Source organism: Metarhizium album (genome assembly GCF_000804445.1).
Source record: "Metarhizium album ARSEF 1941 chromosome Unknown scaffold_13, whole genome shotgun sequence".
Lineage (NCBI taxonomy): Eukaryota > Fungi > Ascomycota > Sordariomycetes > Hypocreales > Clavicipitaceae > Metarhizium > Metarhizium album.
Genome location: NW_024467587.1, coordinates 158,273 through 169,770, shown reverse-complemented (window position 1 = coordinate 169,770; position 11,498 = coordinate 158,273). Strand labels below are relative to the sequence as shown.

The window sequence follows — 11,498 nt, the reverse complement described above, 5'->3', positions numbered from 1 at the left end:
GGGGGACAAGACTGCCGACGAGGAATAGTGAGAACAGTTCCACAAAGCCAGCAAAACTTTCGAGGCTACCCACGGCGCTCCCGTGGCAATTTACATCTTCACGCAGCCGCCAGCAGAGACAGTCAGTCGTCCCTCGACTGTTCACCCCAAGACCTGGGAATGTGTAAGTCCGTCCTCCCGGGACCGACATGTGCTGCACGTGACTTGCTGGGTGGCGCGGTGACCGATGGCCAGATCAGGCATTGATGGCAACACCTGAGCAAGGGGGGGGCGGCGGGGAGCGGGGAAGTTAAAAAGGCCCATATAGCGCTGGGCTGCCCGCCTCCTCTCGCTCCTCCGCCCGCTTCTTGGTCTGAGCCAGAGGCCTGCCATGTTGCCTGCCGTCTTGCCATGCCGCCACTCCAAACGGAAACGTCGTTGTGATGATGCGCAATCGCACTTGCCTGCTGCAGCACCTCTTGGGTTCGCAACTCGGTCGGAGGAAAATTCCAAAGGAGGTGTCGGAGTACGTCGGGTTCATGAGTGAAGGCTTGCATGGGGTGCTCCCGCAAATAGCTTGGCTTGGGGTTGCTTGCCTCCCTCTCCCGTGGATCACGGTGCATCCTCACCAAATCCAGACCACAACGAAGCAAACCATGTGAAGGGAGGCCCGAACAACAAAGAGCAACATCTTACCTGACGCAGCTCCTCTAGGACGCTCTCCTCCACGCCGCTCTCCTCAAAGTCCACTCTCGAACTGTTGATCACCTCGTCGATGATGGCCTGGTAGACGGTTCCGACAGCCTGGTTCGACATGATGACCACCTTTTGTTGCAGTCTTCGCGTACCCGTGCGACACTGGGATCCGGTCGGTGAACCTGGGCACAGCTCCTGAGTGCCGTTGCCGAGATCAAACGCTGTCGAGGGCTAGTCGCAGCCTACTTACTTTGGCAACCTGTTGCGCAGCGTTGGGATGTCGAGACTGTACAAAGGCCGATTGTTTGTCACTGGTCCCGGTCCAACGCAGACGGGGATCTTCCAGCCCTGCCGTGGCACCAAAATCTTCGAGACACGGCGGCCCTTGTTGTAGCCCGTAAGTTGTCCGTCTGTATTGGCGGCGATGCCCTATCGTGGTTTCGCCCGTATGGCTGGAGTCGATACAAGGGTTTCCGGTGCCGTTGGCTTTATCCAGGCCCGTGGTGTGCAGTGGTGAGAGATGGCTGTGGTAGGTGGGATTTCGACTTCTTAGGCGCCTCCGCAGCCCGCTCGTGCTTAGTAATCTCACCCTCGGTAGCAGCCGAGGGAGCCTCCGTGCCCGCACTACCTGTTAAGTAGGTACCTAGGTAGGTAAAGCAGGTAGGTACCGGTACTAGGCAGGTCCTCACCTGAGCAGATTAGGTACTCAAGTACTCCGTACCCCAAGGCAGGTTTGACCTGGTACACTTGCAGCAGGCACGACGATCAGGGTGTATCTCATACGGAGTAGTTCGAATGCCATCATCCATCACACGTGTATTGAGATACTGACCGCGTCACACCCCAACCAATCAATAACAATTTTTATTTCCCAAGCCCAAGCAAGCCCTCAATGTATTCCCAACCCGTCCTTTACTGCTCAAGATTCAAAATGACCCTGGCAGCCCAGTGACACACCCTCACCGTCCAGCCCCGACTCGTGTGTAGACCATCTCATTCTGCTTCATTCGTGCGTGGAGAAGCGCTTTCGTGCCACGTGCTGAAAAGAGTAGAAGACCAAACTCCGGAGCGCCGCGCTCACAACATTTCGCTCACTACCCACGCCAAAGTCGACAAGTAAATGCAACAGTCCCTACCTACCGTTCGACATTTGGTAATGACGCGCCGTTTTTCTACCGAATGGTCATGTGCTTAACCATGTCAGCCTTGCCAGAGGTTCCGGAGCCGCCAATGCCAGAGGCGGTGCCGGCCCTCTTCTCAAACACCTTCCAGAATTTCAAGCTCTCATCCGCAGCCGCCGTGGCCAGCATCTGACCATCCGGACTGAGGCAGCTATGGAGAACTCGGCTCTCATGAGCAGGGATCTCGACATTACGAACAAGAGCAGGGTAGCTCCATATGCTGAGGGAATTGTCTGGGAAGCCACTGGAGCTGACAATCTCTCGGTAGTGGGGGCTCCATCGAAGAGATGTAACCTGAGAGCCAGTGTCGATGCTGTTGACCCGAGCACCCGACGTCGAGTTCCAGAAGTGAATTTGACGATCGTAAGAGCCGCCACCAGTGGCCAGCAGGTTCATGTTCCACGGGCACCAGGCAAGGGCCTTGACCGCAGCCTTGTGATTCGTCTTGGTGAACTTGGGAACAGACAACGAGCGGGCATCCCAGATGGAGACGAGATTGTCGTTGCCGCCAGTAGCAAGCTGAGCGCCGTCTGAGCGCCATTCCAGACCACAAACTTCGGAAGTATGCGAGACAAGCTCGGCCACCTTGTGTTCGGCGATGCGGACATCGTGATTGAACACCAAACCACTGCGGGCACCGGTAGAGAGCAGATGCTTACTCCATCCCATGACGCCAACGCGAGTGCCATGACCAAACATGCTGCGTATCTTTTGTCCCTCGGATACGTCCCAAATTTGAACCTCGCCGCTTCCAAGCCCGACACCGACGTACGCGCCATCATCAGACCACTTGACACTGCTGACGTAGGTATCTGCAGGGCTCTCCAACAGGCAGTTCACACTGCCCTCATCAGCAGACCAGACGTAAACACTGCGCTCAAGACCGATGGCAACTTGATTTCCAGAGCTCCAGTCGAGTAGGTTTAGGTAGTAGTCATCAATGAGGCCGGGAGCGTCAAGAACGCGGTCAGGGGCAGTAGCGATGCGCCGGCGTAGCTGAGCAGAGCTGGCTCCATTCGCCTTGAGGGGTCTATTGTACTGTTGACGGAGGTCAATAGGCTTGGATGACTCTGGGGGCGCGGGCTTGAACTCGAGAATTCGAGTGTTGAGCTTGACTCCACATGCATTGGCCAGCGAGTCCTGGTAGGCAACCGTGTTGGGAGAAGGACGGGAATAGTTGTCCGCCTCGTCGTCATTAATGCTCAGGCTCTCCAGTGCAGCCGCCGCATCATCAGCTGCTGAGGATAGGACTGAAGAGCTGTCACCTTGGGTGGCCTTTGGCCGCTGACGGTCACCTCGTGGCAGCTTGCTGGAACCGGCATTAGCAATGGCTGAGCTGGCACCCCTGTTAGGAATAAAGCGGTCGCCGCCGTAGTTGATAGTCGCCTTGATAGGTTTTTGTCGCAGAGGGGCTTTTCGTGACTTGGCACTGCCGGGCGTCTTGAGACCGGTTCCAGTAAGAGTGAAGTTAGAAACACCAAGCTCAAGAGCTTTGCGAGGCGTAGAAACAGCGCGGGCAATGTTGGACTTGGGAGACTCCCGATGAGGGTTCTTGGACGAGGAGCGAGCCAAATGTGCCATCAGGTTTCCCCCGTAGGTCGACTTTGTCTGCTTGTCGGGAGTAAACGGTGACGAATTTGCTCCATTGCCCGACTGTCGAGGGGAGGGTGTGAGAGGGATCCGTCCGCCGGCGGTACGGGAAGAGAAGAGGCCCTTGTGCGATTTGATAGGCGTCGATAAAGTTGCAGTAGCCATGATGTCAGACGGTATTGCGCATCAACTAGGTTGAGGATGTCTTGACGTGTACCAGCTGAGCCGTCTGATCAGGCAAGCTCCAAGAGACTCTAGCTAAAGGTTCCTGGCCAATTAGTATTATCTAAATCGGTACTTGGTATCCGATAAATTTAAAAATGCCCTCACGAAGGACTGGCAGGAATCGGTGACTGGATCGGTGAACTGTGGCAAGTGATTCAAGGTCAGGTTGACTTTCTGTCCGAACTGGGTGAGTTGCAGGGGAAGCTGTTTCTCGAGATAATTTTTTTTCTATGCTTTTTTTGTTGTATTTTGATGCACTTTATTTTAGCGAAGCAAAAGTGCTTCGTAGAACACGAGAGCAGAACGAGGTCAAGGGACTCCGGAACAAAGAATGGGCGTAGTTTGTAGAAGAGGGAGAGCGCTTGAGTGGATGTCATCCACGGATCCCTTTTATTTACTTTGAGCCCCACTCTAACTCTGTCCAGGCAACGGCAAAGGAGGCGGATGATAAAATATCCGTGCCGACGTTCGCCCAGCCGCGCACTAAGCCCCTTCTAGTACTAACCCCCTGCAATTTTCCCGGGCAGGCGCAGGGGAGAACTCGAGAAGCGTCGAAATTAACCGCCCCAGAATCTACTCCGTTTTGCAACCCGAATTCCTGTGGAGATATTATTACTAGTCCAAGTGTTCGGCATCAACTGTTGCAGCGCTGTGTCTCCAACACTACCTTTGCTCGCTTACTGTATGTTTGCGAATCTCCCATTTCTTGGCCGCTCGCCAGTATCGAGACTCGCCCTTCCTTCCACTCGGTTGGTTTTCCTTCTTGGTGGCTGAAATGACTTGATCGAGCATTGTCACAAAGGTCCATGAACATGGCGCAACCTTCGACTCCTGGTCAAGCACCGGTTTCATCCATCTTTGGCGGCCCAGGTGCTCATGTCCCAGAACCAAACCATTCAAATTCCGCCATCACTAGCCTGACATTGTCATCAACTGCTACTCTGGCACCTACACCGACGTCTGCAGCCTCGTCATCGAACAATACTTATATCATGCCAAACTCCCCCGCCAAGACTCGTCCTGCATCGGATGGATACCGCCCAAGAATCACACGAACTTTGGGTCAGCGACCTGCCTGCTTGGTGAACGCGTCTGTGACGTACTGTGGAAATAACCAAATATATGCCTTCGGCGGGTTTGACCAGTACACGGACGAAGTATACAATCATGTGCTTCGACTAGACCTCATGAGCCATCAGTGGAGCTTGGTCGACAATTATGGCGACATTCCCGGTGTGCGAATGGGTACGGAACCAAGCTCTCCGCCGATGTGTTTGCTCAGATTCCCGAGCTAACTCGATATCATATCTTTAGGTCACACAGCCACTTTATATCAAGGTGACAAGCTCCTAGTGTTCGGCGGCGAAAACGAGCATCGAACGTACCTCTCCGATCTTATCGTCTTCGACCTCAAGACTGCCCACTGGACTCAGCCACAAGTATCCGGCCCTATTCCAAAAGGCCGGGCAAGACACGCCGCCGTTTTGCATGAGGACAAGCTTTTTATCATTGGTGGCATTACCGGACAGAACAATTATGTTCTGGATGATATATGCTACCTTGACCTCAGGACCTTTACTTGGTCAAAGGCATGGCGATTTGTCGGCCGGTTTGATCATTCTGCCTACATATGGGGTGACCGCGTTTGGGTTTTTGGAGGTTTGAGCGAGGACATGGACAAGATCAGTGACCTGTGGTGGCTAGATCTGAAGGGATGTCCAGAGTTTGATTCTCCACCGCATATGGCTGTGTTTGACCGCAACTCTGCGGCAAGTAGAACAAGCGGTTCTCCTCGCCCACCATACACCATAGCACCCGCCCCAGCCGTTGGCTCATCCGGCTATGCTGCAAATTCAAGAACCGCGCAGGTCAACCCACCGTCATTTCAGTTGAAGACGTACGCTCCCATGGCTCCAGGAACGATATCCGCGGTGAAATTCATGTTTGGACAGGCACTTCCGTCTCAAGGCTCTGGAATTCACTACCATCAGTATGCATCTGGCACCCTCCTTGATTTTGTGACACCAGCAGCCACTATCACTCCAAGAGCGTGTTCGCTATCGGTCCTAGATCTAAATACTCTGAGGTGGCAGAAGCTGGCAGAGGGCCGAGAAATATTTAAACATGGATATAGATGGCACTACTGTACCATGAACGAGGATGGCACCAAGGCATGGCTTCTCGGCTGCCCAACTGATGCGGCCTCAACCGATCTGGGTCCTAATGGATACGAGGAATATCTGAGGTAAGTGTTTATAGTCGCGAGTCGGTTCAACTCAACCAATCGCTAACTTTATGACAGTGACATCATGGAGATTGATCTGCGAAAATACGGTTTCCTCGGCAACAATATGACTCCAGAACCCCGAACCGCATCACGACCCTTGGCCCATTCAAGGGCATCTGACCAGCCATCCAAAGGATTAGGTGGCGATTTGGCCAAGCTTTTCAACCAACCACCGGAATCTGGAAGTGGCACTGACTTCATCATCACTGCACTCGCTGAAGACTGCGAAGATGACGTTCTCGACTCTGGCTTGTTTCGCTCCAAGTCTTCACCACGGGATGAAGATTGGCTTGCTTCAGATGTCCCAACGTCGCAGCCGATTCATGTTCACAAGCTCATCCTGCAAGCACGCTGGCCTCACTTTGCACGGCTATACAATGCCCAAATGGCGGAGTTTCATACCAAAAAAATGCACATCCCGGAGCCATACTCAGTAGTGAAAGCGTTTCTAATCTACCTCTACACCGACAGCATCCATGGGACGTTGGAAGCCGATAGTGACGCCACGACGGACCTCTCGGATGTGGCTGGCCTTCTAGTCATGTCTAACATTTATAATATTCCTCATCTACGATTGCTGTGCGTCAACCGCCTTGCCAAGGAGCTGGATGTCGAGAATGCATGTGTCATCTGGTACTGCTCGGGCTTGGCTGGTGAGGAGTGGTTGCGTAAGCGTGCAGCCACATACTGTATGACTCACTGGGGACGCATTGTTCGTACCCAAGGCTTCCTTCGGCTTCCTCGCTCCGCGCTGGTTGATCTTTCACAAGAAGTCGACATGGAAGGCCGCGTAGTCGCAGGCGAAGACCTGGAGTGGAGCGGCATGAACTCGAGTTATGGGGAGGGGAGCCACATTGGCCGGAAGGAGAGCATCAGCAGCAACCAGACCCCGATGGTTGAATCTGATGCCGACGATGATGAGGGCATGGAGTTGAACTGATGGTTGTTACGCAAGTCTGGCTACTGTACATGAGCCAAATGACGAATGATAATGAAAGGGAAACTACGGGAACCACGACAGGGGATGATGACATCCACATGTCTTACCCGAGTCAAAGTGACAGCCACAGCAAAATTGTCGATATCGGAGACTTTGCTCGCTTTGGATCGTGCATCGCTGGGCGTTGGGTGGTGACTGCGTTTTATTTTTGATGACGTGGGTTCAATAGACTTTTCCTCCCGCAAGGCTTGACTTGAGACCAGTGCCAAGTTCTTTGCTTTCTTTTTCAACTCCAAAAGCCTTGACAGCACTCGAAGGGCATACTATCAACGTGCCAGTGAAGCCTGACAACATGTTGCATACGCGACAAGGATAGTAGCCAGCACCAATCATCCCTCCGAGGGGGTGAATATGCTCTTCATGTTGGGTTTGCCATGCCAAAATCGAAACCAGCACACTCGTTGCACAATCCGCCAGTCTAGTCGCGACAAATGTCATGCTTTGACAGAAAGTAATGCGTCCCTCGTCACGGTCAGCGGATCAGAGGAGCAGGTACTGGGCAGAATTGCCGCTGGCAGCATCCATTCTATTCAATCCATGGGACGGTATTGTGGCAAACCGATCCCCCCTACCCCCCTTTGCAATTTTCTCTATAAGAATTCAGTGTTAACCATTACCAAGTAGCAGCTAGTCCAGGGTGCATGTAGAACTCCAGTTTTCTCTCATCACAAGCCCCGCGAGCTGCCAAGGTATTGCATGACAGAGCCAACAGAACATCAGGAAATGAAAACCAGCATAGACAGACTGAGAAACGCCACGGCTCCAGCCTTGCCGTGGTCGAAAAGCCGCATGTAGACGAGCGATTCGAGACTGAGACCAAATGCATAAAACAAAGCGTATTCACAACGCATGATCAACTAGGTAGACCGGCAAAGTCGTCCCAATACCAAAGTTTTCGGCAATTTTGTGCCTCCAAAATCGTACAAGCAGCGAGAAAAATTTCTCGTCATATTGAGTGCTTCGCCTCGGCTGATTTTTGAACTCGTAACAATTCATCGACAGATCCCACTTTACTATGTCGGCCATGGCGCCAACATACCCTCCGCTCAACGATTGGGATAAGACCTGGGAGAAAAGGCCACGATGCGATAGCCGTCATGGAAAACCAATATGATTCATCGGTAATTTCTTCCCGCCAAGTGAAGGCGGGGTAGCCGCCGGGTATCATTGTGCTAGTAGTAGACGAAAAGAACAGAAGAAAAAAAAATTTTGCCGACCCCCAAGCATTAGACGCCATGGCACCATGAAGCTTCTGTTGGTTGCCTCTGGGTTGGGAGCGGTGAGTCGATCACGTTGGTGGATCGAGTCGGTCACCCATCGAAATAGCCTCGAAAGAAGGAAGATCAAATCGAGCGTCTAGTCGACTTTGCCTGAGCTTTGCTATTACCAGAGTCAGGATATATTGCAACGCTATCGCCGTGCGCCACCGCCAACACGTGCCAGTTGAACGAAGGGGGAGGACGGGTTGGGGGGGGGAAACGGGGGCGGGGGCCGACGCAGTAGAACATAGAAGAGGATTGGAGATGTTAACTTTTTGGGTGGCAACATGAGCTCCCATGATTGTGCTGGCGATCCACGATTCAGCAAGACGCAGCGAAGGGAAACTCGCCTGTCATGTTGACTGGCATAGTGGTCCTTGAAGGCCATGTATCTTGCCGCCAATCATGTTGCAGGTGTCGGGCGTGGCTGCCAGCAGTCGGCTGGCTCCCTCAGTATGTTCCAGGTCCTGTCTTCATCTTTCCTATTGTATCATTTGATCTTCTCCAATGCCCGGCAGCGTCAAGCCTGCGGCAAGTGCCTGGAGCTTAAACTCTGGGTTGCAAGGCAGGGAGTGCGACTTGTGCTAACAGAGCTGTTAGGCACGCCTAGCAGTTGAATTGGGATCTCATGGAAACTCACATATTTCAATCCGTTCAAGTTCTTGTAGCGTTTGCCGCAAGTTTCGCAGTTGAAAGGCTTTTCTTTCTCCATTCCCATTGTTCCCGGGTATGGGGCGCTCGTTTCCGGGTTCACGATGGAGAAAGTTCCGTCGCCGTTCTCGTGCAGCTGTTGCGTTTGATGGCCGTGAGCCTTGTGATACCTAAAATAGAGAGGTCAAGTTAGCGGCTATACCACAGGCACCTCACAGAAGATCAAAGACTGACTTTAATCCGTTTTGGTTCTTGTAAGCCTTTTCACAGCCAATAACGGGACATTTAAACGGCTTGTGTTCCTCTGGCATCATCATACTCTGAAGCCTTTGCAACAGGATTTTGTTGCTCTGAGGGTCTGTGAACTGGCCCTGGCCCAGCCCGAGTTGGGCCAGCTGAGCCTGGATAGTTCGGTTCCCTTGGGGAAACGCGCCATTTGGACTGAACAGGTGCTTGCCGGGATCGTTGATGCAGAAATTTGACTCGTGGCCGTTTGCAAAGTTTCCGTCGCCGATATCAGTCGAGCCAGTGCCACCCATGGGCATTCCGGGGAGGTCTTCGTCCATATCGTCCATGTCTGCGGCTGGTTGGTTTTGTTGCTGGGGCATTTGTTGCGCAGTTGCAAGGGTTGGAGTGTTGACAGAAGACACCGTCGGGTTGTTCTGGAGGCCAAAGCTGGCAGCAGCTGGCGTAGGTGGCTGGGAGGTACGGAGGCCCTGAGTAAGCCCGGAGGTATTCATGTTGAGTTGCGGTCGCTGCTGTTGTCCAAACAGTTGTCTTGTCTGGTGCATCTTGTTGCTGTCATCCAGCTCCATGGTGCCGACGGCGTCGTCCATTTCCATGTCGGCAACAGCCTCCATGTCGTCATGAAGGTTGGTAGCCAAAGCGGGATTCATCTGGCCCCCGTTCACGCCGGCTCCAATGCCACCCAGGGAAAGCGCTGCACCGGGAGAAAGTGGCTGACCAGCCGGTTGCGAAGGGCCTGGTTGACTTGACCCGGTCGGTGTTGTCCGCGAGCTGGACATGTTGGAGGTGCTTTGCAAGCCGAACTGGGCAGAGGCAGCGTTCCTCGAGGCATTTGGGCTGGGCTGGGTGTGGGCTTCTTCGTAATGCTGCAGCAGGTCGTGCAGGTTGGGTAAGATCTTGCCACAACAGGTAAAGTCTCTCATGAAGCTGGCCTCTAGCTTTGGAAGGTATGACGATGAATGGAACGACGAGGACTGAGGAATGCCGCCGCCAAATGGGTTGGGCGAAGTGCCCTGCATCATGACACTGGTGCGCCATCATGTTAGCATTTGAACATCAACGTGCGGTGCGCGCAGTGGGGTGCGGCGCCGCTCTCCGCACCTCGCCGAGACGAGACGGATGCACAGATAGCCAAATGGTATGAGTAGGGGGGGGATTGTTTCAGAAGGGGCGAAGTTAGACAATCACTTCAACAGTCCCGGATAACGACCTGGCACAAGCACAGCACAGGCCGCGAATCCCGGGCAGCGTGAGGAAACCGGGCAGCTGCCGTGAAGCGATGACAGGACAGGGAGTACGGAATGGAAATGCCCAACAGTGACGACGAACTCTGGGGACAGACTTACTCGTCGCGAACAAAACTACCAAAGGACATGCCACCCCAGCTCATGCCACCCATTAGACTGCCCGCAAGTGACTCTCGGCGGTTTCGGTTGACGTTATCTCGGTTTTGATTATTCACGGAAATAGGCTTCGGGCCAGCGCTGACAAAGGAGTCCTGCCGGCTGCGGCCCACGGCACCAGCGTCGAGGGCGCCTGAAGTCATGGTCAAGGTGTCCCAGCCGTTGGCAGGGTCAGTAATATCGTCTGGATGAGTGATGGACGTGGTGTCGGTCAAGGAGGAAGAAACAGTCGTGTCTGAAGGGGACGTGTCGGTGGGCGACTGCCTCGATGAGTAAGCGCTGGCGTTCACGACAGATGTGGCACGGGTGCTCTGGGAAGATCTTGGGAAGAAAAGGTCGGGAGGAGTAGTTTCCGCTTGAGGCGACAACGACTGGGTCTGCGGCTGGGCCTGCGACTCTGATGAAAAGGCCGACAGGCTAGGCTTGGGGTCAGCTCGGGTGTGGGCGTCTGGGTGGGAACAGGCAGCGAGGTCGCGGGAGCTGGCCAAGGTGGTGGTGGCGCCGGCGATGGCGTTGGCGGGGGCCACGGGGCTATTGGCGCTTGCCATGGCGCTGGATCCGGAAGTGGCATGGGAACCCAACGTGGGCGACGTGGGCGACGTGGGCGACGTGCGAGGCGGCCTCGGCTGCCGCTGGTCCCTTGGGCTTTGAAACCATTTCAAGGCGGACTGCATGCTGGGCAATGACAACCGTCAGGACTCGGCGTGCTGATTTGTTGGTTGGTTGGTTGGTTGGTTGATTAATTGGCAAGCAGCGGCCTCGTCGTCTGTTGTCCGTCGTCTGCTGATTGTGTCTTTGTTTGTCTCGTCCGCCTGTCTGCCTGTCCGTCCGTCTGTCTGTCTGTCTGTCGGTCGGTCGGCCGGCCGGTCGGTCGGTCGGTCGCTGTGCTTTTCGACATTCAGCATGTACCAAGGCGTGAAGTGATGAAGCCTTCGCTTCAGCGTTGGCACATGGCACCTCGGAGAGCCCAGAGAGCAAGAC

At 54.1% G+C, this 11,498-nt stretch overlaps 4 protein-coding genes across 4 annotated transcripts in view; 1 reads left to right on the top strand and 3 right to left on the bottom strand.

Moving 5' to 3' along the window:
• The window catches only part of MAM_05289 (Transcription factor IIA, alpha/beta subunit), a gene marked incomplete at both ends in the record, with an annotated part of 1,989 nt that extends 1,194 nt beyond the window's left edge, over positions 1 to 795 (bottom strand). Inside the window, one exon of the mRNA XM_040824087.1 lies at positions 676 to 795. Within this exon, the coding sequence (XP_040677799.1) occupies positions 676 to 795 (120 nt within the window). The remainder of the gene's footprint in view (positions 1 to 675) is intronic.
• A 1,052-nt stretch (positions 796 to 1,847) lies between these two features.
• On the bottom strand, positions 1,848 to 3,611 carry MAM_05288 (WD-repeat containing protein slp1; the record flags this gene model as incomplete). The annotated part of the gene is made up of 1 exon (XM_040824086.1): positions 1,848 to 3,611. One exon carries the CDS (start codon positions 3,609 to 3,611, stop codon positions 1,848 to 1,850), a length of 1,764 nt encoding a protein of 587 aa, XP_040677798.1.
• An 872-nt stretch (positions 3,612 to 4,483) lies between these two features.
• MAM_05287 (kelch repeat protein) lies at positions 4,484 to 6,898 on the top strand (the record flags this gene model as incomplete). Its single annotated transcript, XM_040824085.1, has 3 exons — positions 4,484 to 4,916; positions 4,986 to 5,916; positions 5,974 to 6,898. The coding sequence occupies 3 exons, from the start codon at positions 4,484 to 4,486 to the stop codon at positions 6,896 to 6,898; spliced, it is 2,289 nt and encodes a 762-aa protein (XP_040677797.1).
• A 1,801-nt stretch (positions 6,899 to 8,699) lies between these two features.
• MAM_05286 (Zinc finger, C2H2-type/integrase, DNA-binding protein) lies at positions 8,700 to 11,191 on the bottom strand (the record flags this gene model as incomplete). Its single annotated transcript, XM_040824084.1, has 4 exons — positions 8,700 to 8,801; positions 8,858 to 9,038; positions 9,103 to 10,140; positions 10,461 to 11,191. 4 exons carry the CDS (start codon positions 11,189 to 11,191, stop codon positions 8,700 to 8,702), a joined length of 2,052 nt encoding a protein of 683 aa, XP_040677796.1.
• Between the last annotated feature and the right edge of the window lie 307 nt (positions 11,192 to 11,498).